This window comes from Cavia porcellus, unplaced genomic scaffold (assembly GCF_034190915.1).
Source record: "Cavia porcellus strain 051 isolate PalLab524CR breed Dunkin Hartley unplaced genomic scaffold, mCavPor4.1 scaffold_11, whole genome shotgun sequence".
In the NCBI taxonomy this organism is placed as follows: Eukaryota; Metazoa; Chordata; class Mammalia; order Rodentia; family Caviidae; genus Cavia; species Cavia porcellus.
The window spans coordinates 9,025,320-9,052,689 of record NW_026947494.1 but is presented as its reverse complement, the minus strand read 5'-3'; the positions used below and the strand labels follow the sequence as shown (position 1 = coordinate 9,052,689).

Below are 27,370 nucleotides of genomic sequence, written 5' to 3'. Positions count from 1 at the left end.
CTTTTGCATCAGGAGGAGGACTCTCCCCTGGGGGCTCAGGTGGCTGAAGGTAGCGCCTTGGAGAAGACCTGGACAGAGACAGGCCTTTGCTCCACAACCAAACACAGCATCTGCAAGAGCATCCTTGGTACCCACACACGCACAGCCCACCTGCCCCCCACTCCCGAGCTGCCCCCAACCCTCTGCACCCCTGCCCTCCGGAATCCACAGTGGGCACTGAGCCCAAGAACCGACTCTCTGGGAATCAGTCTGACCCAGGCTCCATCCTCCTCTCCCTGCTGGTCCTCGCCAGCTTTCGCCTGGCTCCCGCGCAGCCTCCCCTCTCGGGTCCGGGCTGTGCGTTCCCGAGGATGCTCGGCCCTCTCCCAGCCCGCGGCCTCCTCCTCTTTGTGCTGCTGCCGCGAAAACCAGGAGAAGTGGAGTGCGCGCGGCGAGGCGCGGCGCGCGGGCGGCGGCACTGGGCATGCTCGGTACCCAGGGCAGGTTTCGGTGGCGGGGCGGACGCTGCTTCAGTAGCCGGGCGCCGGAGCCGGCCGCCGAGGCGGAGGGGGAGGCTGAAGCTGAGGCTGAGGCTGCCGCGGGAGGAGCCTCGCCCTCGGCGGCGGCGGCGGCGACGACACAGGTGGCGCGGAGCGCGGCTCGGGAGCGCACGGCGCGGGGCGCCGGGGCGGCCCCAGGCTCGCGCCCGCGACGGCTGCTGTCCTAGCCCGGCCGGCGGCGGCGGGGGCGCCCGGAGGAGCCCCGAGGAGCCCGGAGGAGCCCGCGGAGCCGGGCAGGGGGCGCTGCGCTCGTCGCGCTCGGAAGCGCGGCCGGGCCGGGCGCTGCGCACTCGCATCGGGAGCCGCCTCGCGCCCGCCGCGCTCGCCCCAGCTCCCCGCCTGCACCCCCGGCCCGGCGGCCGCGCTCAGACAACAAAAGCGGAAGATGCTGCAGTTGGGCAAGGTCAGGACCTTGCCCTGAAGCCGGGCGGCGGCGGCGCGCACGCCTCTCCCCGGACTGATCTGCTGTCGCCCGCGGCCGGTGCATGTTCGCCAGGAAGCAGTCGGGCGCCGCGCCTCTCGGTGAGTCGCCCCGGCCGGCTCCGGCTCGGGGCCGGCGGCGCATCCTCGGCTCAGCCGTCCTCCTCCTCCTCCTCCTCCTCTACCTCCTCCTCCGCCTCCGCGCCGCCGGGTGGGGGCTGATCCCCGGCTCCCTGGCGGCGGAGGCTGCGCGCTCCTGCCTGGCTGGGCTACGGGGTCCCCTCTCGGAAGACCGGTCGGGGTCAGTGCCTGCCTTGGAGCGGTGACCCGGTGGCTTCCCTGCGTGCTCCCCTCCCTGGCACCCAGCTCCCGCGGACCGGGGGAGACGTATATAGGGCAACACCGGCAACACCGCTCCCTGCCACCCTAGAAAACATACCCGTGGCATTCATGACGTCCCTAATACACGGGCGAAGACGGGGTGGGGGTGGGGAGGACTCCCCTCCAGTCTTCTGCCCTTATGTTCAATGTCATTACGATGTTTGGCTAGAGCAAAACGGAAAGACTTAGTCATACTCGTCCGTGGCCCAGCCTTCCGTCTCCCGCTGCTGGCCAGACCCGGAGACCCTTTGGGCTATATTTAGCAGGTTTTGAGGACGCATTTTCAGCTCGATTCACAATTTTCCGGGGCTTCTGCGTCCTGACAATAGATAGTGAGGCTCTGGGAAGCGCCCCCTGACACCCAGGTTTGCAAAGCTCTGCATGTGCATGAGAGACCTGCGATGCGATATTTGGGTGGTTCGTAATTAATGGCTGGAAGCAAAGCGGCTTTTCTCGTTCGCCGACCTTCCCTCTTCTTCTGGTGTTGTAATGTGTCTGTATCGATTGCTACTCAGCAGGTTTGAGACACTAAGCTTAGAATTAAGTCACTGGAGAGGCGGTACAGCCTCCGTGGTCGTCTGGGAGGTAGAGAAAAACAGACTTAGGGATTTTCGGGGTGTGTTAATGTGTGGTTGTCACAAAAGAGCGGTTACTTGAAAAGCCCAAAGTTATGTTTTCCTCTATGTGCAGGGGTCACGAAGGGACCATAAACGGCAGATTGTAGTTGCAAGGTGTTGGGCGTCCCTCAGTGGAACAGATCTGGTTTGCTTTAGCACAGAAAGGTGTTACGAACAGCAAGTATGTTAGCTTAAAAAAAGAGATAACGTTATCATCCTCCTATCAGGCCTGAGAGGAGTAGACTTGCACTTTTAGGAACTATGTGACCAATATTTAAGGTGCTTGAATTTTTCTGCCATGACTTCCATGAAAACAGGGAGGTCCTAAAACAGCCCAAGACTTATCTCATTGTGTATCCTTCTGCTAATGGGAATTCAGTGAGTCTATGCTGGGGGGCTTTTATCTGCATAAATTAAAAGACTTCAAAGCCAGACTCCTTCTAAAATCCTACGGAGAAGAGTTTGATATGTGAGTGCTTTAAGGAGGATATGGCAAATAGGGGGCGAATATCCTTGCATATGGACCAGATGTGTTAAACCGCCGGAGACGTCTTTCCTTAGCTTATCTCTGCCACATACAGAATGCTTTGTTCATGTTGCTGGGAAAAATGTTCAGTGGTCTGGGGGTTATGAGGTCTCAGGACTTGAATGAAGATGATTATCCTCGGAGTTAGCTGTTGAAATTTGGGAGGCCTGTAATTAAGCTAATAACAAGCCACTGTTGCAGAGAGGCTGGCTGCGTCTGCGTGACTCAAGTGAACCGAGCACTGAGATTTGTTTTATCAATTTTGCTTCAGTTTCACCTTATTCTTTTTCAGAGAACTTTTGTGGAGCTCTCTTTGGGCACCCTGTTCTGCGCCTCTTATTGTTTTCTTATAAGATATCTTTTCAGGAAGAGGCGTGAGAAGAAGTAGACATGCATTTTTCCCTTCCTCTCCCCCCGTCTGAGTCTACTCTTTCCGTTTTAAATATGATTCTTAAAGCACTAGTTGATACTGGTTTGCGTGTACGTATATATCCAGAGAATAGCCAGGAAGAAGCACATGTGTTGCATGTATGGTTTTACGTTATATTATGGGCTGCAAATGACAGTATCTGACTGAATGGCAGTCTGTTAAACACATGAGGTCTTTGCTTTAATAAAATAGTCATAATTTTGTGGAACAGACTTATGGAACTTGGTGTATGTTTGTGTAATTGTAACAGTGATTATACGTGTCACTCATGCTTTCATTGTTTATAATAAAAATCATGCACTTGTACATTACAGTATTTCCATCCACTTCACCTCTTTCACAGTAGAGTAGAAGCCAGTTCTTCCAGCGAAGTGGTTCATCAGGGTGAAAAAAAATGAAATTCAAATACTATTAGTTGGAAGATGCAATTTATAGTTTCACTAAATAATTTCTAAGGATAATATCACTTTCATAATGGCCTCTAAAATTAAAAATGAACTTATATTATTCTCAAATCTAATATTGCTTTTGGTATGTAATTGAGTACAGAGTGCCTTTCCTGAAAACACTGGTGAATTTGCTATTTTCTGTTGTGGTTTATCAAGGTTTTCTTTTACGAGGTAGGCATTTATGTGAAATTGTTCAAGAGTTTTGGGGAATAAATTTATCAGGTTGTCCTAATGGAAGACAGCCTTAGACTTACACTTGAAATAATTTATTGCAATTTGTTTGTAAGGTCAAGCCTGCTTTCTGTAGGTTAATGTATTGAGTTGTAACAAGCCAGTTGAAGGAAAGTAGCAATTGTGTTTTGGACTTCTCAAAGTTGCTCCTTCTGAGGCTATCTGCAGAAGATAGAAATACTCCTTTCTGGTTGTTGATGTTTATGAAGTTATTTCCACTTTTTATGAAAGGATGTGGTGATGCTAGTACACTTGCCCCACATGGTTTTCATTTTCAAAAGCTCTCCTATGTGTGGAGGTACTTATACTCCAGTGCCGTGACTGAACTGCAAGTGTAGACTGCAGATCACTTTGGAGTTCAATGTCTTGGTGAAGATGTGGTACAGTGAGTGTGGCGACTGGTTTACAAATCAGGAGTCCATTGTGAAGTCAGGGTCTTCATCAGGCCTTCATGATGGTTTCTGTCATCTGTCTTCCAATGTGCTCTCTTAGCTTTTCCATCATGGGGACAGAATATGTGACACCTAAAATGAAAAGAAGACATTCCTTTGGCTCATGTTTTCAGCAGATTCAGTCCATGGTGGACTGGCTCCAAGGCAGAAATGGCAGGATGAAAGGGAGCTGTGGAGGAAGCTGTTCAATTCATGGCAGCTAGAAAGCAGACGGAGAGACGCCAAGCCCTATACACCCTTCCAGGTCACACCTCCAGTGACCCACCCGCTGCGACCAGATCCTGCCTCCTAACAGAAATTTCAGTTATCAACCCATCAGTGGATTAATCCACTGAAGAATACAGTGCTCCCAGGATCTAGTCACTCTCCAGCAGCTCCACAGTTCTATGCACCAGACATTTTAGATCTGGACTGTAATGGGTGTTCTCAGGGCTATGATACTTGATGCCTTTGAGATGTGATACATTGTTGCATATAAAAAATTAACATGAGTGCCACAGCTCAGGTTCATGATACTTGTTGGTGGCTTCAAGTGTATCTCATTGTATGCCAAAGCAACAGCTTTTTACCTTACTATAAAGTATTAAACGTGTCATAAATAAATTGTTTATATCACATTGTCTGCCAATACAGCCTACTGATTAATAAGCTGCCTGTTAGGATTTAATGAACCCAGTTATACTCACAAACAGTGCCTCTGACTCAGGAAACTCACAGAAATATTTTATTATACCCTGATTTTAGTCTAGTAAATGTTAAGATTCACAACAAAAGTCTGTGCTGATACTACCTCCAGTTGTTTATCCTTTGATCACATAGCAGTAAAATTTAATTTCAAGAGCTCTGTATCATAGTTAATTTGTTTGTAGGAAATTTCTTAGCTATTATTAGGGTGTTGAAATTATACTCTGTATCAATTAGTTTTTGACAGATTGTAAATAATAAAGAAGCTTTACAGAACTTTCTAAGACATTTACATCTTAGCCAAATATTCACCTGTGTTCCTTGGTAGTTTAGTTACAAATTATAATTTTATTATATTATGTTCCTATACATTGCATACTTTAACATAATATTTTCTATAAATATAAATACACACATCACCTTGAAGGGCATAGTTCGACTGTTTTTTCCTGAACTATATTTCTGATTTTAAATGGTGATTATTGAAAAAATACGTTTCAATAATGTGATACTATTTTGCATTCTGCTTCCTGTGTGTATGGAGATGTGGAGAGGAAACTCAGTTCTGTCTCTTAGCTGTGTATCCTTGAACCTATGAGATCTTCAGATGTTAACTCAGTGTCTTCAGGTTTTAAATGGGTCCTGTAGGACTGAATATCTCACGATGTTGTCTAGAGGATGGGATAAGTGAATGAATGAATGTTTTGAAATTGTAAGCATATATGTATAAGCAAAAGACATATTCATACTTACATATTAAGATAGTAATGTTTCATGTATGCGGAATTAGCTTATCACCCTCCCTTAAAAAGGATGTTAAGATGTACAGCCTCCCTATCCTGTGGCAATGTTGTTTTATTTTGTCAATTCTTCTATAAAAATGCCAATTTTTAAAACATGCTATTCCATTCCCTATTGAAATATGTAAGAGTTTAGCTAGAAGAGAAATAAATTATATCCCTAGCACCACTATTAAAAAGGTTTTAATCTAACCATTAGAATTTGCAAAACTTTTCCTTATTAGGATCGTGCTAGTTACCTGACTGAGATTAAATTTTGTACAAAGACTGATGTACAAATTATATTGCAGATAGCTTAATGAACTCTATGAGATCAAATATTAAACATCGGCTTGGTTTAGAACCACAGAATATGAATGCCATCTTATTATTGTGAAATAGAGAAAGATACTTAGGCAGCAAAAATTATTGCGTGGTCGGGTAAGGAAGAGCACTTGGGAGGCGGAGGCAGAAGGAGTGAGTTCGAGGCCAGCCTGAGCTACATGCAAGACCCTGTTTCTAAATAAATAAATAAATAAAAATACATAGAGAGAAGTCCTACCGTTTTGCATTAAAATCAAGTTCATGGAAACAAAACCAAGTGTGTGCATTGGTAGAATTTTGGAAATAAGGGGTTGTTGTCTGTTGTGCCATCACTCTTAGGATCCACACAGCGGGTCCACAAGGGGGGGAGTCCTCGAGGTTTGAGGCTGTCCAGCTCCTTCGGTGTCATCAACCCAGAGGGTTTGGATGTGACCTGTAATCCTCAGCCTAGAATTTCTATGATAATCACGTCTTGAGGTGTCCTAGCATTCATCACAGACGAAGAGGACCCGTTTTCCTTCAGTCAGAAAACCATTTTGATAATAAATATGGTTATTTGTATTCAAATTTATATTTTGTAGGAACTGCCAATTATGTTGCAAGAGTGAAATACACATTATTTTGGTAGATAGTTCTGTTATTTGGATCAAATAACCCAGGTAAGCCAATTATATTTAGTTAAATGCAAGAGTCAAAAATCTGTATAGATTTTGAAAGTTGCAGACATGTTTTTTATCAAAAGGACTGGTTAATTTATAGCATTAGGTGATGGCGAACAGATAATTTTATCATTGAAATTGGTATGTACATTTATCCTACATATATAAGGTCTGGAATCCTCTCATTGACATTTGTTTTCATTTAAAATGTAATTATCACTGTGGTCATTTGAAATTTGATTTAAGAGCTGGGGATGTAGCTCAATGGTATAGTATTTCCTTAATATACACGAAACCCAAGGTTAAAAAAAAAAGATTATATTAGTTAAATGTATTTTTGTACATGTCACATGCAATTCATTCTTTTGGTTTATGAACTTCAGTAATCTGGTAGTATTGTATTATTTTTTCTCATTTATTGATGGCAAAATATAAATCTTATAAATACATACTTGTGTATTTACTTAAAAATTACAAAGCATACAGATGTGGCTTGTGGATATCTTTGAGGAGCCAAGTGAATATCCATGTCATCAATATCAATATCAATAAAAATATCAATAGCAATATCAGAGCCTCTCCCCCTAGGTTATGAGAAAATTGGAAAATTAAAAGGGAAAAAGAGAAAGGATGCTCAGCATTGATCAGACCTTGCTTTGCTTGGAAGCTGTGTGGCGTTCCAGGTCCTTGGCTTCCCCCCTCCCTGCACAGGACCAGAGCTGCTTCTGTGGTGTTAGAGTCCTGCCTGGTTCGATGCAGGCACGGAGGTCTCCAGAGGAAGAAGAAAGAAGCAAGGGAGGTTGCTCCATTAGTCTTCAGAGGCAGAGAAAGTGAAGGGCTGGAGAGAGGCCAGAAGTGTTTCGTTAATTAAGTTCCCTTTACCTGGAAGGAAGTATCAGGAGTAACAAAGAAGTGTTCCCCACTGACGCGGTGTATAAAGAATTCTAGTTGATAGAGTTCTGAATACAGTAGTTTCTCAGTACTTCACTTAGTAGTTGAGCTCTTTAAATATTTCATGGTTTTTGACAGTCTAAGAGGAGTTATCAGGGGAGTGTCTAATGCCCTGGCTGATTTATAGTGAGGATGATCCATGAAATTCAACTGATTTATTTTAAAACTTAACTTTAAAATAACTCACCCTTCGTGTTTCTTCCCTGCTCCCAATCTTAGTTTCTAACTGCCAATAATTGGATGGCTGTGTTAGTGATGAGAACTGAGTTTAAAAAGGACAGTGTCAAAGTCTGACTTCCAAGCCGTATAAAAATGATGATCCAGGCTGACTGTTACCATAGCATATTCTACCTCAGTGTAGATCATCAGGCATTGGCTAGTGCTTAGTGTCATAAGTATTAATAGGACAAATCATGGACACAGTTAAGAAAGGCAGAAAAAACTGAATTTCTAAGTAGTACTGTGTTTTATTTAACTCCGAGCATGACTACTCAACCTAAAAATCCCCACTTATAAAAGCAAGTGTTATTCTTCTCTATCAAATATTTTATTTGGACTTTCAAATATTAGCACAACACAGCAGTCATTCCGTCCGTATGTACAGAATTAACCTATGGAAAGGTACCTCTTTGACAGCAAAGCACATTGTCCAGTATAAAGAGCTACAATCCTGTTTCCCATTTTCACATAGTCCTCACTGGTACAGAACATGGTTCTCAGAATCATGGGGAGAATGGGGAAGGAAGAAGTGAAATTGTCCAAAAACTCAGATGAAAAAAATGCAAAGAATGGCAGAGACAGTCCAGCAGGTTGTGCATAACAGTGTGGTAGTATTGTGTGCCCAGGGCTGGTAATGTGTAGATCAGGTTGTTGATATTGCTTGAGTTGGTTAAGAAAAAAGTAATAGTATAAAGCCCATTAGTTACCTAAATAAATATGTAGCGATGAGTTATAGTTCAAATAACAATGACCTATTTGGACAGTATTCACAGCAGCTGAGGCTAAAAAGAAAAGAAAAGCCCCAAACTGTGCTTCTTATGATACCCAGCACACATATCCACCCACACTCCTGCACAAATGCAAGATCACAGTTTTTGTGGTAGGATTTCAAGTGCTTTGTCTATACATAGTGTTTTCCACTAAATATATCATTTTATGAATTATATCAGTTCACAGAAAAAAATCATGCCTTTTCATTTTTAAAAGAATAGCATACATTTGGTATGGAGTAAGTTTCATTATTTAGCTGAATGTGTGACTTCAGGTTACAATTCATTCTTTATGAGTTATACATTATATATAGTTCAATCAGTTATAATTATATTTTTTGTGTAACAGGTGGTTTGTATTGAGTAGATTTTGCAAGGCAGTATCTTTTTGAGAAGTTAGTAGCCCATTAATGAAATGATTTTCTCTTTTTGAAATAATGTTTATTAATTTTTTGTTTTAAAAAATAATGCATGTTCATTGCATTTTTGAAAACATATAAATGAAAAGTTAAGGTTTATGATACCCTCACGTCTCAGAAATGACCCTGACTTTAGCAGAATGATAACCCATGGACATTATAAAATTTGTAAGAGGGCTTATATTCTGTTTTGTTATTTCTTAATACACAAGGCAGCTTTTCCTACTTTCAGTATTAATTTTTCAGTATCTGTTTCCCATACCTTTATGTAACATCATTTACTTATATTTTTATAGATTCATTGCATTTTGACTTTTGACAGTCTTTTTGATGCTGTGATTATGATCCCGTTAGCTCAGTTCTTTTCATCAGCTTAATTGCTTTAGATGGCCTCCTAGAACTGGGAGTTTTCATGGCCTTTGATACACTTCCAGTGTTATCTTCAGAGAAGTTCTATGATTTATTTTCTCTCAGCAAAGCATGGATTTGCCAGTTTTTCCATGATTTTGGTTATTGTAATTTTAAAAAAAAAACTTCTAATTACATAGAGGAAATTATGTTTTCTTGTGATCTAATTTACTTCTCTTTGAGTATTGCTAAGGTTAAATGTCTCTCTGGTTCTCCACGAATTGTGTCTTCCTATCGGGTGCATGTTTCTCACTTGAGCGAGTTATGTCAGTTGATTTTTTTTTTTTTTTTTTTGGTTCATGTCAATTACTTCACTCTTTGACATGTCTTTAACATTGTGTGCCTGAGTTTAGTAATTCTTCTTTTGCAAGCATTGTTCTAGAGCTTGACACTAAATTTATCTGGTTTTTCTTGAAGGGTTGTTCTTTAAGAAGGCATTTTATTGGGCACTGATTTTTTTTTTTTTTTTGTCTCCAAAGTACATAAGGCAGTAGAGCAGTTAATTGGAAGGGTAGCTTGAGAATATATTCTAACTTAACGAGCTAATGTTGCAAACTTACCATGTGCCTAGCAAGTGGGTGGGTTACTACTGAGTGTCCTTGTTGATACTGAGGACTAATTCTTGAGTGTTCAGACTGTGATGGTAAATTAAAAGATTGTTAGAACAGTACTTCTATTTTATCAGTGAAACCTTCAATGGACTAGCTTTTTCTTCTCTGGCATAATAAAGATGCAGGTCATGTTCTACTGTTCTAGCCTTTACTTTTCCAGCATAAAGAACAATTTAGCATTTCTACAAACTTAGGACCTCTGGGTGGAAGCCAGGTGTTTGTGACTGCCTGCGCTCACGGGTGGCTGCTATCTGGGTATGTGGGTCCACTTACTTTCATTTTTGTGTATGCGCCAGTAGTGCCCTGCTTCTCAAACCCATGTTCTTTGGGAAAACTCAATTAAGATATTGATTGTAAGTAAATAAATAAATGACTTCCATATTCTATCCCCACATTCAGGGAAGTAGACCTTTTCCCTTAGTCAAGAGGACTGTGAGCATATTGCTTATTCTTTTTATCATTAATCTTCAAATCCTAGGATAGTAGCTGCACATAGTACATGATCAATTAATTATTTTGTGATATATGTATGTGTTTATTATAAAAAATGATTCATGAACCACTGTTTGTTGTTTGCTTTGGGTTTTTTTTTTGGGGGGGGAGTTCCTGGTTTCTGGCTGCCGCTGAGCAGGGCACTGGATGAGGATTCCAAGTTCCGAAATCCAAATCATGGTTTGGCATTTGCTTTCTCTTGTGGTCTTGAATCTGTGCTTACTTTGTACTGGCTCATTCAGATCAAAATCCTAAGAGCATATATATATATATATATATATATATATATATATATATATATAAAATATTATAATTGAAATGGAAATGCTCTGTGAAGCTCAATAACAACAAACAAGTATAAAGCATATTCACTGGAGCTTTTATGTATTTCAGTTTTAAAAAAACCAAGTAGGAGTCGAAAGGTTTTCTTGCCTCTAACTAGATCTCTGAAGTCCGTGACTGATAGAGATCTACAATCCCCACTTTCCCAGTGGTTGTAAAGATACTATTGCGTTCCACACCACCAGGCATCCCCTAAAGGGGGACTTCTCCTTTACCCAACACTGGAAGTCATTTGTTCTTCTCTATCCACTTTAAAGACTGTAGCTTCTCCCAGATTGGCTGAAGAGGTTTCCCTGTGTGTGTTTCTTCTCGCACATATGTTTGCTGCTTAGAGAAGGGGTAGCACGAAGCCCTTTTGTTCCTCAAGAGTGGAGTCTGCAGAGCTGTCTCCAGAATATTATTTTCTCTCCTGGTGGGCTGCCTAGTCTGGCGCCTGTGAGGCTTTATCAGAACAGTTTTAGAAGTGTGAACCATAGTTGGCTTCCACTTTTTCGGAGCATATTTCCTTAAATACTTGAACAAAGTTGCAGAGGATTCTTATGGCTCCAACTGTAGCCTGTCACTAGGAAGAAATCATGGATAAATTACAAAAATCCAATTTGTTTCATGTTCCTTAAACTTTGAAAAGAAGTAGAGAAGAGAACACTGAATGTGTTACCGAGCAGGATTTTAAGTAGTTGAGAAGAGATGTTAATTGAGATTTTGCTTATATTTTAAAGCGATATAAGGTATGATCGTTTCTTCCTGTAAATCTGAGGTCTTCTTTCTGCTGTTCCTGGTTGTGTGAAAAGCAGTCCAGTGCCTCATCCTTCTTGTTTGTGCAGCCAAGGAGAAATAAAGAGGCCTTTTAGCTTGTCGTTGTGGACCCAAGAAAGAGGCAGGGGAAGGAACAGGGGTGTCTGGGGAAATCACAATCCAGTGCCACCCATTCTTCCTCTGACAATTTTTTTGTGGACACACAAGGCTGAGCATGTTCTGGTGAGCGCTGAGCTGCATGCTGAAGTTTCATTACATGCGATAAAAGCTAAAGGAATTTCAGAGTGGGAATGAGCAGGCAGCTGAAGCCAATACCACAGCAGAATTCTTGCTATGATGGCCCGATTGGTGCTTCACTGATTTATCTATTGATTCATTAAACAGAATATTGAGTTTCAAGAGATCAATGCGATGTAAAGTGTAGCAAACAAATGCGCTTGCATACGTACCTCCCAAACCAGGAAATCTCCGTGCCTTGGAGTAGGCTAGCTCTTTCCTTTACTTGAAGAGTAGCGATGTGTGTCCTTTTCAGACTCATTTCAAAATCAGCGGCTCTCCAAGCTGACTTTCCCTTCACATTTCTGAAATTCTTCCCTTTCTCTATAAGCTGGTTCTCCTGAAATGCAGTAATTGCCAGGAGGACTTCCGAGTTTTCATTCTTCTCATTCTTTATGCTTACACAGTATGAGTTTGCATGGCTTCCTCGTGACCTGACAAACTGCATTTTTACGAGGCTCAGATTTCCGGACAGCGCAGCTGGGAAGGTGGAATTGCAAAGGATGTGCAGGTGACAGAGATCGTGCTGTCTTGGGTTGAGCGGGGCATGGGTGGAAATACAAGCAAAGACATTCCTTTATATTTTTTTATTTATTTATTTTATTTTTTATTTTATTTTATTTTTTTTACTCCCTTTCCCCATTCCTTTATATTTTATAGCATGCTGGTCTTCACGTGTGCTTCCTCATATTTCATATCTTGAAAGCGAGGATGGGCATTTTTAAAAGCTGCATGCTGATCTTTGGACCAATAGGTTTGGTTGTGTTCTCCAATGCCCAGAATACCTTAGGTAGTATTTTTCTGCTTGTAAATTACACACTGTTCACTATAGTTGCTTGTCATCTATGCTGATTTAGTGTGGGTGGCCAGATGTGGTGAGTTTATGAGATTTTCAGCCCTGGGTCAGTGAGGCTATCCCACAGTTGTTTTCTGTTTCTTTGAGTGTCCTTTTTCTGTGGGTAATGAGGGGAAATATTATTTAATACCTATACCCATGATTTATGTTAAATAGTTGCTCTTGTACCATAGGAATGCTTCCAGTTTTTCTGTTGAATAGATTTCATATAAATGCAACATTGTAACCTATCTATTAATTGATGGTATGTCTTTGCGCATAGATAACACTAGTCCTTTGGCAAATGTAGCATTTCTTCACATCTGTTATGAGAGACTGGGAAAGACACTAAGTGTGGGGTAGTCTGTCCTTATGCCACTCACGTTTTGCTGTGAGACGATTAGAATGTGGAAGAATTTGTCATCCTCATATCAAGAAAGAAAGCTGCACCTGTGTACAAGGTTAGAAAACACACCAAATGATATATCAGGGATTGCAGTGTGCAGAAGTATGACGTCACAGAGAATATTACATAGACAAATGAATTTCTGAAGCTTTAGGGGTCACCAGCAGGAGATGGTGAGGCATCGTGACCACGGACCTCCATAGTGCCCTAGAGCCCTGAGGTCACCAGGCTCCACACTGAACGGCATAAATGCTACTAATTACAGCCCTAAGAGCACGCTAGTTTTCCTAAATCACAGAATTTATGGAAAACATATCCAGTGGCATTTGTGTTGCATGAATGCAGCTTGCGTTCTGAAAGGCTCCATTACATCCACACACTGTAAAGGATTTATATTCGTCTCTTTCTTGTTCTGGGGACAGAATGCTCAGCACCTGTGACTTAGGAGAGATTTATTTTGGTTCACAGTTTTAGTGCATGGCCTGCTGCCTCTGAGGCAGAAGCAGAAGGGCAGAGGGGTTGGGTGGGGTAAAAGGTGCTCGACCCAGTGCACCCAGGAAGCAGAAGTGAAGGGAGGAGTCAGGGAGAAGAGGGCACCTCTCAGGTCTTGTCTCCAGGGTCCCATGTGCAACCAGGCTCCACCACTTAACACTGCTTTTAGCTACTTTACTCACTGATGGGTGAATCCACAGGGGAGTACAGCGCCCCCATATCTCTATCCCCTTCCACACATGAGTATTTGGAGGGGCATTTAGATCTGAACCATAACAGGACTCTTCAGATCAGGCTGTCTATAGAATGGGTGACTTATACAGCAGATATTTATTTCTTGCCATTCTGGAGGGCAGAAAGTCTAAGATCAAATTGCAGGTTTGGTTTCTGGTGAAGGCTGTCTTCCTGACACTCAAATGGTTGCCTTCTACCTCTATCTCATGTGGTCTTTCCTGGATTTCTCTTTGTCCTTCTCAGATAATGACCTTAGCTGGGCCTGATGACCCTGAAACGCCCCATCTTTGAATACCACCCTGCCAATCGTTAGAGCTTCATGGTATGAATTTTGGGTATGGGAGGATGTGTGTAGTCCCCATCAGAGCTCTCAGGACAGTATCAGCCTGGTCTCCGAGGTGAAGGAAGGCTGATCTCTATGGCAGATTTTAAGACTGATATTGAATTATTCTCTAAATGAATGAGAATTTCCTGTGGATAATATGGGTCACTCTTTGAGCTGTTATAACTGTTCTTCAGTTAATCTTGAATGTTTTGCTTTGACTTATCAAATATAGATAAAACAGTGTTTTATCTCATCTCCCCTCTTTATCTCCATGGTTACTAGGCTGTGGCCACTTTGGCTGTGTTTTAGTGTCTCCCTATCTTCCTGCCCTGGTTTATGTCCTTTATGACATATATGCACACTGGAAGTCAACTCGTTTACAAACTTGGTTTACAAAATTGTTTTCATACATTTTTCTGTTAGAGTGCAACCTCCTTAAGGGTTGGTATTAAAATGACTATAAAATGGATCGTGTACTGATATGGTACAGATGAGAACTCTTGAGCATTGGTGAGTGATTAGTTTCTAGGGAAACGCCTTATGGAAGAGATGGTTTTTAACATATGAACACCCCTGAGTCATCTCATCAGAATACACTGAAACGAGCAGACAAGATAGAAGACAGATAATCCAGCTGTGAATGTGTATGAGAGATTAATATGATGGTTAGTTGGCAAGGGCTCTTTCTGTTTCCGTGTGTGGATCCAGCAGAATGCTTTTGCCAATTGTTAGTTGCCATGTAGTTCCTGCCATCCTCAAATGCAGCAGGCTGTTCTTCAAAGGTGAGGTATCTCGGAATAAATGGAGTTCAGACACTCCAGGTAGTTTGCTGTGTAGTGGTACTGAGCATACCTTTGAAAAAGAAAGTATAGCTATCATAGTTTATGTTTGCATGGAATGATAAGCAGCCTGTTAAAGAAAAGTAGGGAGCTATGAAACATGGTGAAATGTTGGTATAGAGGGGAATTTTCAGACTTTTTAAAAGACATTATGAGAAATGACAAAATTGAGAGTAGCTTCTATGTGTAATTATCAAAAGTACATTTGTTTTCTTAAACTGAATTTATAATAACCATTATATTTAAGTTGAAGGTATTTTCTATGGTTTGGGATATTGTGAACTGAAAGAAAATTATTTTAAATTGCTATTAAAGCACTGAATGCTGACTTGAAGGTAAGATCTTGAATGACACATATTGAAAAGATTGCATAAGGAATGAATTTTAATTGTTTTGGGCATTTTTTAAAAAAAGCAATGTGATATAATGTTAAGGTTTAATATGTGATGTCAAGAGTAGAGTTCTACGCTGCGGGTGTAGCTTCGTGGCAGAGTATCTACCATACAAGAGGCCCTGGATTCACTCCCAAGTACTGCCCCCAGAATAACATTTTAGTAATTTCATATTTGCTTTGATTTCATTTCATACAAGAAATGTCTGTAAGTCAGAGCTAATATTAATTGAAAACAAAAATTTGCTTTTGTAAACATTAGTATCACTACTCATATAGAGTATACAGCATCATGTAATTTTTCATATCTTCCTTAAAATTTCTTTGAGATAGAAAACTTGCACATTGCGAAGGAGAGGTCACTAAAACTTAACAAGTGTGTTTTATGGTGGTATCATGTGGATGTTTAAATTATGGTTGTCCATTGAAACAAAAATGCAGATTAAAATATTCCTCCTTTGACGGACCACATTGGCTACATATTTATGTATCTTTAGCCTTTGATTCCATCTGACACCTAAGTATTAAAATCACTAACTCTGTCTAGTCTTGGGAGAGCAGATTGGAGGTTTGTAGCTGAGTTTCTGCCTTTGGAGGTTGCTTCTAGAAGATGGTCACCTTGGGCTGGATGAAAAGAGGTATGCTGGCCTCCTTACCATTTTTAACTGCCTTGTTGACATTCTACATAGTAAATATTTCAGTTTTTGCCTTTGAGTCTTACAGAAAAAGGAAGAAGGAATCCTCACCTGATTTTTTTTGTGTGTGTGCCAAAAGTAGCACGAACTTTTAAAAGGTTTCAATTTAAGAGTTATCTTGGGAATTTGAAAAACACATATCCAAGCCACTATGCGGTTGAGAACATTAGATAGGACAATTTGAAGTTCCTGGTAAGCAAACATCTTTGATCTACAAAAATGACAACTTCTGGATAATGGTTTTCATTCTTCTTAATTGATGAACTATTTAATAATTGAAAAACAATGCCTTTGCTTCTTCCCTCCTTCCTGAAATTTTCCATTTGGAGGCTTAACAAATAAAGAGACTTGGATTCTCTTGTGTTTTCAAGTACTAAGGGAGATATGCCAACTCTTAGGTCATGGGGGAAACTATTGATTGGATTAAGGTTGGCATGGCTGGAGAGAATTAAGTCCCTGAGCAACTTAAAGAACTCGGGGCTGGTGTTTGCCCTGGGGACCAGGTTGCAGGCAGTCCCTCAGCCTCAAAGGACTCTCCTTATCTTTCACAGCAGTTCTGTCTCCTAGATTTTTTAGCCCAGCTGTAACAGTAACTTTAGCGTTTAATTATGCAGGATTTAATTAAAGGACCAATGTAATATTCAGTATTTTCATGAAACTCTTTTCCAAGTTTCAATTTTTTTTGGCTTTTGCACTTTAAAAAAATGTCATCTGATCATTCTAACTGGAGTTGCAGTTCACATGGGGTACTGTTCCTTTCCGAAATGAATGTTGTCCAAATTGTATATATTGGCAACATACTTCATTCTGTTTCTGCTGGTTCTGGACTCCCAGATTCAGTCAACCCTGAATCAAAAATACACACCAAAAGTGCATCTACCCTGAATATGTGAAGACTATTTTCTTGTCATTTTTCCTTAAACAATATCTTATAATTACTTATGAGAAAGCATTTACGTAGTATCAGAGATACAGTATTACACTGTCTAGAGATGATGGGAGATACAGTAGGATGTGCAGAGCTTATGTGTAATTACTGCACCTTTTTATGTAAGGCATTGAGCTTTTGTGAATCATAAGGGCTCCAACCAGTAAGCGCCCTGTGAATTGTCCAACCAGTAAGCGCCCTCTCTTTAGTAAGATAGGGGCATTGAATTACAATTTGGGTCCATGAATATGAGGGACCAATTTATAAAAATGATCAGTTACCAAAAGACTCTGTTTCATACCTTGGGCATGGTGTGTTTGTCATAGCCTGTTACCTCCACGGCTTCCTTTGAAGGCCACAACCTCATTCTAATCACGTGGAAAGCATCCCTGTAATGTAATATCTGACTACTGGTTCTGAAAACTGGTAGGCTACGCAAGAATACAGTGTGAGGAACTGTCACAGATAAGGGGAGCCCATGATGCTAAGATGACTAACAGTTGCATCTATCTTCAGTGGGCCCTGGAATGGTGAAAGGACTTTCGGGAAAAATTGAGTAAATCTGAATTATGTATGGACTCCTGTTAATAATAAGGCATCTATACTGGTTCATTAATTGTAACAAATATGACCTGCTAACACATGATAATCGTTGTTTGGAAAATTGGGCCTTTAAGGATAACAGTTATTACTTTTATAAATGTAATTTTTAACACTGAAAGTTTTTCCATTGTCCTTCCAAAGCTTTTAAGAAGGAAAGGACATTTTGCTAAATATTCATAGGCTTGATCTGTGTCCTAATATTTGACAACTGTTTTTTCAAATGGATTTTTTTATTTTTAAAACAGTAAAACAGTATAAAGTATTTTTGTCACTTATGCTGTTTCTGAGTAAGACCAGGAGAGGAACAATACTAAAATGATCTTTTGTAAAGGAGTTAAAAAAGAAACCCACTAATTATCTGTGATGATCATTTGGATCATAAAAAATAGATGACTTCAATGTTGCACATTTTCCCAAGCTACTCTATTATACTAGGATTTTTTTATGGAAGCAGAGGGTATTTCTGTCATTTTTTGGAATTATTTTACTAAATGAGTAGTAATGATTTTTCCTTCTATGTAGGAAACAAAAAAGTGTGATTAGTCTTTGTTAGTTTTCATTTCTCTGAATTTCAAAGAGAAATTTCTGTCGCCCCCACCCCATGAACCCCAAATCCATGCAATCTGTAGGAGGCACACAAGAGCAGAGTGGTGACATGAGTAAATGAAAACACAGCAAGACTATGGCAGTTCTGACAATTTTTGAATTTATGAACAATGCATTTCTTCAGTGTATATATACTCTGATAGGCATGTGATACAGTATGCTAAAAATTTACTGGATGAGTTTTTCTGAAATCCAAATTCAGTTTGACTTGACCTGCAGAGTGTCTTCAGCCGTAAGTGACGTGGAGTTTCCACCTTTAATTTCACTACCACTAATAATGGCAAAGGTGGTGGTGATGGTCACGGTACAAGTGAGCCATGCCACATGTCACAAGCCAATATAGTCTACTTAAGATGGAAAGGCTTCTTCTTGGCTTCCTAACCCTTCTGTGTCTCCAACCTAGATGCTCAGCTTTGGACTTAATCTCACCCCGTACGAGCTCTTACAGTTTTTATTCCGTATACTACAGAACATTTTATATACTGCTCAATGCTGTGCTAACTTTGTAAACTTCGAAGAGAAAATCTGTCATAATTCTTTGGATTCCTAATATCAATTAAGACATTAATGAAGATGAAGGTTCTCTGAGACTAAAGAAGGAGGTTGAGTATCAGTTAAGATAAGCTAAATTATGCTGCTTGAATGAGCAATTCCCAATTTCAGTGGCGTAAAAGAATCAAAGTTGTTAGGTCTTTCAGGGTAGATTGTCAAGAGGTGGGGCTGGATATTTGAACAATCCTAGGTGTGATTTGATGCAGGCCAGCAGCTCCTTTGTGTTGTCACAGTCTTCCGTGTGACTGTTGAGAGAGGAAAATAAAGGCAAAACCTGAGTGAAATGTCATACAGTCATATTTCTGCAGGCAGAGGGGACTGTGTAGCCCTGCTCAACCTTGAGGGGAGAGGCGTTCAGTCCTGCCTCGTGTCCAGAGGATGAAGCGACCTGGGATACTAGTGAACAGCCCTAACCATGTCATTAAAAAATGATTCAGACTTTGAGAATTGGAAGGCTTCAATATTCTGAAAGAATTATTCTTGCCAGGTACAGTAGCAACATGCCTGGAGTCCCAGTTACTGGAAGGCTGATGCAGGAGGATCATGAGGCTGCAGGGGTAGCTCAGATTTAGGGTGCCCAAGGGGCTCAATTCCAAGTACTCCCCCTAAAGAGTTATTCTTTGTGCACTGGTAGTTGTCATTCATAAACACATCTCATCTTCAAATTTCTGCACATTAAACAGAAACTCAGATTTTTGAATAAAAGGATTGTCAGAGCCTCGTTAATGGCACACAATAGAATGTGAATCATGATAAATCAGTATTAGGATAATACCGCTCATGTGAACTAGTATTCTGCTCCAAAGCCATCCTGCTGTTTTTCAGGAAATGCTGTTCCCAGGTATGACAGATGCAATACGTATATACTCAATATATACATATATGTTCATTCATATTTTTTCAATAAGCCCAAAGAGATGTTTTGTTTTGCTGTGGTAGAAACAGACGATCGTATCCAGACACTTGCCAATTTGGAAAGTGTCTCTGTCATCTCACCTTCTTTTCTCACTGCCCTGGTCCTGTCATCCTCAGCCCCCATGGCTGTGCCTCAGTGTCCCACCTCAAGACCTTGGCTGGGTGGTGTTGCAGCCTGGCATCCTCCTAGTCCTCCTCTTCCATTCGGCACTGTCTCCATGGTGACTGTGGCCGCTCCACAGGCAGCTCTGCCATGTGGGGCAGCTGGAGCTGGCAAAGGCAATCAAAAAGCGAGGAGGCCTTGAAGAGCCCTGAAAAAGCTTCCCGGGTAATTGCAAAGACAGAAATGAAACATGTTATTAATCGGAGACATGCAGGTTAGCGGTGAAGCTCCCAGGGGCCCATGGCTCCTCTGAACCTTGTGGACCTTGGTGTGTCCACGTCCACGTGCTTCTTTCTCCCCGTGGCTGCTCTTCTCTGTTGATGGCTGAGGAAGCACGGGGTAGGCAGGTTTGTGGCTGGGCAAGAGCAAGTCTGAGCGCTGGCTCACGTGTGTCAAGCAACGAGAGCTCTTATGAAATAATCTGTAAAGGTGTAGACACCAGATTTCAAGGTCAGGGAATCTTATGCTGCAAACTTCAGCTCAGGATTCTCAAAATAACTTCTAGTCGCTTTTGTAGCTGTGCAAGCTTTTGATGCGATTATACCCAGGGTGAGATCTGGGTTATAGAACAGTGCCAGGCATTTTGATTCTGCTTCCTCCCAGCATCGATCTGCCTCAGAAATGTGTCCTATACTGAAGTACAAATGCCGACTGTGTCTTGGGCTCCTCTGAGCTTTGCCTTCCTAGCTTGAACTTTCTCCTGGGACCTCATCGCAGAGAGGAACTGGCAGACTTTGAGAAGAAACAGCACAATGGTGAGGGAAAAGAGCAAAGAGGAGAGAGAAGAAATTCTTCAGGGACCAGACCAATGAAAATATGCAATATTCATAGCGGAGTTTTAAAGTATAGATTGTATATAGATTCATTCTACCATGTTTGCTGATACATATTGTTGTAATTATTCAAGTATAGAATGAAAAACAGTTCTGACAAGATAATTGCATTTTTGAATTATTCCTGATTGCTTTTAAATTTTTGTTCCCTGTGCATGTTTACATGGAAGAAGCAATTCTATGTAGAACTTCTAAAAGGAGGATATTTAAACAGAAGATACTTGTCTTTACATTTTTTCTTACATACAAAATTTGTTTACTTAGTTATGCCATAAAAAAATTTCATGATGTTGCATATTATTCTTTGGTGTTTAATTTTAGTTGACATTTGAATTTATATATAGATTTATGGAGTTTTATGTTTATAATTTAAAATTATATATTTTTCTAGGGTCTCATACCACTTCTTCCCAGGTGAAATAAAATGTTAGTCTTTTAGAATGCCAAAACTCAATACTTTTAAGTCTTTGCTTCAAAGATAAGCGATACTCTAAAACAATCTGGAATGATGAGTGTGATAATAATGATCATTATTCATAATGAAGATTTTTTTCAAATACTATTTTTTTCAGGTGTGGATTGGACAATAATATGAAATAAAAGTTCCTAAATGCCCATAAAGAGGGAGCATCTCCAAAATATTAAGTATTGATATCATTGATACTTTAAAAAGTATTTCATCTTTCAAAAATGATTCTTTTACAAACTAAAATAGCTTTTTCTTATGTCATAATATGATAATTTAAAGTTTATTTTTAAAAATTTACTTTAAATTGCCATAATATATTTTAGAATCTCTTAACTGAATGTTCCTTAAGTAGCAAATACTAGCCTCAAAGAATGTAGCCATGTAGGGCATGAAGACCTATGTAGCGTGTAGTATTTAACGCACATACTGAAATAGAAGAGCAACATTTTTTCTAAAAAAAGAAATAGGATAAAACAGTAGATGAATATAAAAGAAATCAGATAAAAAACAACTCTTACAAATACACATATTAGGATTGTTGCTAAGCATCTTAGTTGTTGCTAAGTACATGAAGAGCCATTTAATGCATGTATTGGAACAGAAAAATCATTGATGAGCTAAGTGCTCATCTCAACAAAGGAGTACTAAAAATGTAAATGAAAATAAAAGCATGTAGAAAGCACCTCTTGAAATATGCACATTATAGTTGTTACTAAATACCTTTGGCTTTGCTCTCACAGCTTCACATATAGGCTTCTCAGGGACACAGTGTGGCCTTGTGAGCCTTTTGTAAAATCTGGCTGGAAGTCTCCCTGACCCCATGTTTGTTGCATTTTATATGCCTGGAAAACCAGCACCATATAAAAATTACAACGGGGTTTGCTGCCACTTAGCCTGTGCCCTCTGGGCCTTGGTTGCAGTGACCACTGAGTGTCTTCATGAATGGGGTCAGTGAAATGAATCCTGTAGAACTAATTTCCTACGTGAACCTTCTTGAGCAGACATACAGCGACTGTTTTTTCAAATGCATGTTGTATAGCTTTTTACTGTGCCGCCTATAAAAGACAGGTTATGGCCCACTACTGAGATGCCTGATGCAGTATTCACAATGTAGTTTCTTTTTGATGGTGACCATTTTAGCAACTAAGCTATTTTGAACCCCCAGTTTTAGAGGTGCTCCCTTTCAAAACAGGTTGGAAAATTTTCAGATCAATCACATCTGCTTTTTTTTTTTCTAATTCTTACTGTAGATCTGACTGAAAGCAGCTGACTATACTCATGCCACATCCTGAACATTGAGTCACTTTGAAATTTACTCCATCAGATTAACTGGTCATCCAATTTTAATTTCAGCTTCACACAAAGTCTTAGGAGATGGAACTGGGCGTGGGAAAACCTTAAAAATATTATTTGCCATGAGGAAACACAGTTGGCTAGTGTCCAACAGAATTTTTCTTTCCAGTGTAAATCTCATGAGCCTGGCCTTTAGTGTCTTCAACATTTTGGTTTTCTGAGTTCTGACAAAGGTCACATACCAAGGTTGGCTTTTTCATTGTAGCATTTCACTACTGAGAAGAAAGTTATCCAGACCTTTCCAGATAACTTCCAACAAACCAATTCCAAAGTCTTCTAAGCCATGTGATCAGATATAGCCACAGCAGTGACCCTAATTTTAGTACCAGTTTTTTTGCATTAGTTGTCTCATCACTAAGATAAAATAGCAAACACCTGCAGTTTAAGGAAGAAGGGGCTTATTTTAACTCAACAGTTTCAGTGGGTTCAGTCCATGGTAGGCAGGCTTCAAGGCAGCAATGGCATGATGAGAGGGCTTGGCAGAGGACAGGTGCCCATGTCATGGCTGCCAGGGAGCAGAGAGAGGAGGGAGGAGCTATAGTGACATACTATACAGTGGGTGGCTTATAAGTGACATTTATGGGGCGGGGATGTAGCTCAGTGACACGGCACCTACCTGGCAATGTGAGGCCCTGGGTTTGATTCACAGTACCAAAATAAATAAATAAATAAAATTAAAAATAATTGACATTTATTTTTCATAGTTTTGAAGGGTGTGAAGAACAAAGAGAGAGTGTATACCCTGATCTTTCTTCCACTCCTTAGAAGGACATGATCCCTCTTTGAGAGAACCCAGCATGAGGACCTCACTACACCTAACTGAATCAAGATCTGTATTTACAGGTGTTGCCAAATGTGGAGTTGGGCTTCAGCATCTGAACTGGGGAGAGACACGTCTGGTCCATTTCAGTCACTAATTTCAGAAGCTAAAGTGTTTTACTCATCAGGTTTTCTTTCTCAGAATATGATGCTTTGGGGTTGAGTTATGGAGTCTTAGAGAAACAGTTGTAAGAAGCAGTGTTTTTGCACAAACTCAGTAATGAACTAGGGGTTACCAGGCAGAAATAGAGGCTGCAGGGTAACCCAGGTAATTTCTAAGAACTGAATGCAGTGGTAGACTAATAGCCACTCTGCATCTAGAGTTTGAAATTCAGTGGAAAGAAGGTTCTTACTAGAATAATTTAATAATTTGGACACCTTTGTTCCTAAAGGAATGAAGTCTTCACAGCTACACTGGAAGATTATTTTTAAATTATCCACTTCAATGAAAGGATGTAGCCATGAATATTATGTAAAATCAAAAACTGTATTTGTTTTCAGTCTCTGCAAACCAATTTGGGATTAGGTAATTTGTAGTTTTCTCATAATGGTTGAGAGAATCAAATTGATTACTGCTGTGTACATATCCTTTCCTATCTAACTTAAATAGGTTTCTGAACTATATTTTCTTCTGAAACTTAGCGATGGGGCACACCGTGCTTCAGTGCAGGCTATCTGGTTGGCAGATTGGCATGCTTATTTCATGCGTTAAACATCGTTACAGTGTACTGGCTCAGTGATACTTGATTCTGTATCTGTGATTTTGCACAGTGTAGAGATTTTATAAATTTTTCTCACAAATGAAAGTATTTTAAACATTAAAACTATTGTAACTTAATAATGAGAGAGGGATAAAGTTTCAGCTTATGGTTAATGAATTCAAAGATTTCTTTTATTCTCTCTCTCTCTTTTCCCTCAGTCAGTCTGTAAAAGCTCTCAGTGTTCTATGCAACACTCATGAGCAGGCTCCCAGAGTGTCCTTTGGAAAGATACTATATTTCCACATTTGTCATCCAGGTGAGGAAGCTGAGACACAGAGATTTTAAGAAAGTCATCTGTGTCTGTGACATCCTCGATAGGCTAAGCTACATGATCATGATAGATGGTTCTGATGGACTGTCTTCATAAGTTTGCTTTGGTATAAAATGTACCATAGCCTGTCAATTAAATACAGGAAATTGATTTCTCTTTCTGGAGGTTGGGAATCTGAGTTGCAGGTGCCCATATAGTCAGGTTCTAATGAGGGCGTTTTTTTTTTTTTTTTTTTTTTCCTTTTTTTTTCAGTTGCAGTCAGCTGATTTCTCGTTGTGGTCTCACATGAGGGAAAGAGCGAGGTCACTCTCTGATCTCTGCATGAAAGGGTACATTCAGGAGGGCTGCACCCTCATCTAAACACAGTTACCTCTATAAGTCTTCATCTCCTCATGCCACCTCTTTGGATATGAATTTTGGGCAGACATAAGCATTGTGTCAGTTGCAAAAACCCTGTTCCTTAGTATACCCAAAGAGGAATCTTTCTGCAAATCAGTATCACACATTTACCTGCTGTCTAGTGTACAGTGAGTTAGGTCTCTGCAATCGGCTGCCTTGATGGAAGTTTTACTCCCAGCACTGACTTCTGCCTTTTGGACAGTTCTGGCACAACAAGTGCTGGAGCTTGATGTCCGTGACAGAACTGAAGGAGCAGGGTGGCGGCAACCGGCAGGAATGGGGGACCTCTGCTCTTCAGGAGATGACGGGTTTCTCACTCTGCCCTGGAAGAGCTGGCCTGGCACTTGGTGCACTCATCACACTTCCTTTTTACAGGGAGTCGAGCCAAGGCCTCAGGCATGTAGGAGTCAGGGGATGCTGCAAAGGCGTGTTTATTTTATTTACTTTACTTTATTTGTGGAGACGGATTCAAGGCCCCCGGTTTTTGAACTGCACAGCTTAATCAGGAATGTCCTGTCATTTTTGTTTTACTGATTGGCCAGCAATAGAGAAGGTCCTCCTTTCCTGCAGTCCCAGGTTCTCCAGCTCAATGTCACTGACTCTATAGTTTGGAGGGCTCTTCATTGAGCTTACACTTTGCACTGTAGGGTGCTGAGCAAGATCCATAGCCTCTGCCCCCCAGGTGCCCTTGGTACCCTGCTTCTATTGCCGTACCCCACACTGTCCCAAGGATTGTGCCTGCCTCTGCCCGTGGAGGGGACAGCTGTGAAGATTACAGGGCCTTCAAATGGTTCCCAGCTTTGGCCTCTCTGGGGGGCTGATGGGCTGGGTGTAGTGGGCGCAGCATGAAGTCACCAAGGGTGGCAGTGTCCGAAGCCTTACATTTAGCTTTCTCTAGTGTCCCTCTGGCCTCCTCAACTTGCAGACCAAGTTTGGAGATGAAAATTTCATTCTGATAGCTAGGAGCTTCTGCACTAAAGGAATTATACTATTTTGAGCTCCTTTATTTTTTCCTGATTTTATTTGTAATACCTTTTGCTCCTGTTCAGACCCTGGAAAAGGAAATGCACTCTAGAGAGTCTAGTTTAAATGTGTCTTCACCTTCTAGGGCACTTCTTTGTGAAATGCTTCTAAAAATACTTTCTTTTTTAGAGTTGTGGTACCATGCACATAATACAAAGTTTGCCAATTTCACCATGGTGAAATGTACAATTCAGTGGCATCATATACATTGGCAATGCTGTATAATCATCCCCACCATCCATTTCTGAACTTCTTCATTGTTTTATAGAGTTGTGTACCCATCAAATAGCACCTCTTCATTCCTCCATCCTCACGGGTCCTAGAAGACAAAATTCCACTTACTGTTTCTAGAGATTGGACACACACACACACACGCGCACACACACACACACACACACACGTGCACACACACACACAGTTGTAGTCAGAGTGTTGAAGGGAATCTATTTAATATAGGACATAAAATTTATAGGAATATTATTATAATATTCACCAAAAACATCAAATGCAGAGTGCAAAAGATCTGTCCATGCATTAGAAACCCAAACAATCCAGCCAAAGGTCCGGATCCCACAGCAGTGTCCTGCATGAGTCTATCTGAAGGCCTAGAGCCCACAGCAATGTCTCATGCATGTCTTTATCAAGGATCTGCACTAGGGAGGCCCAAAGACCAGTGGTGGAAGCCAGAAAGTCTGCACCAGTGGGATAAAGGGTCTGTGCCAGAGGCTGAAGGCTCTGCAATGGAGCCAAGAAACAAGGCTCAAGGTAAGAACTTGAAGTCTCCAAAGAGAACTCCAGCCATCCTCAATGACAGCGAGGTCTCAAGCTCGTCCTGTGATGAGAACAACGGAGTTCATCTTAGAAAAGCCATCCTGACAAAGCTTCTCCAGGAGAATCAACAGCGCAACAGTTTCCCCTCCAATTCTCTTTTTATGCTATTGGCAAGGATCCTCAGGTGTATATACATACAGATACATAATATATATGTACACCTAAATACAAGCACCATGTAAGTTTGCATTGTAGTCTAAATAGTGATTTTACCTGTAAAAGTTCTTGGCTTCGGATCATACCTTGCCACAAATTTGCTAGATAGTTCAATTTCAGTGGCTGACTACTTGAGAATAGGCACAGGCCTTATAAAGCATGTATATTATTGTGGGAGGAATTAGTAAATGGGAATCCTCCCAGTCTGTAACTAAGAGCGAAAGTGATTGATCTGGTGAGTTACTTTCACCTGTAATATACAATGTTTCTAAAAGTGTCAATTGCTAATCTCACTGAGTGTGAGCCACCAAGCTGCCACTGAGTCTCCTGTCAGGGTGCCCAGGCATGCTGCTACTGAAAGAGCTGCCACCTCCCTATGCCAGGGAGAGGGAGAGAAAATATCTCAAACAGCTCATTAAAGTTCTCATTGGCTGATTAGATTAATCTGAGATGTTCTTCTCTGCCCGCAATGTTTTCTGTGATTTTGTATTTTCTTAACCCCAAATCAAAACAAAACAGCAATTATTTCTTGCCTCATGGAATGATTGGACTTTCTCTCTGAAATCAGTCCAAAGTCTGAGCAAAGGGCAATTTTCCTGGCTAGAATTAACACCATAAAAATTAGCAGTGCAGCCTCTAGCAAGTTTGTGCATCTCTGGAAGAGCTTGAGGTGTTGAAACAGTCCCTGGCTTCGGTGCATTTTACATCAGTCCCAGCAGGACAGTTAGGCACTGGC

At 40.9% G+C, this 27,370-nt stretch overlaps 1 protein-coding gene across 4 annotated transcripts in view; it reads left to right on the top strand.

Moving 5' to 3' along the window:
• Window positions 1–349: 349 nt before the first annotated feature.
• Ctnnd2 (catenin delta 2) overlaps window positions 350–27,370 on the top strand; it is an 813,816-nt gene continuing 786,795 nt past the window's right edge. For 2 of the 4 annotated variants that reach the window (XM_063257972.1, XM_063257971.1), the window contains exon 1: window positions 350–1,061. In XM_063257972.1, the coding sequence (XP_063114042.1) occupies window positions 351–1,061 (711 nt within the window). In that variant the 5' untranslated portion in view covers window position 350. The remainder of the gene's footprint in view (window positions 1,062–27,370) is intronic. The other 2 variants (XM_063257974.1, XM_063257973.1) reach the window with 1 other exon arrangement.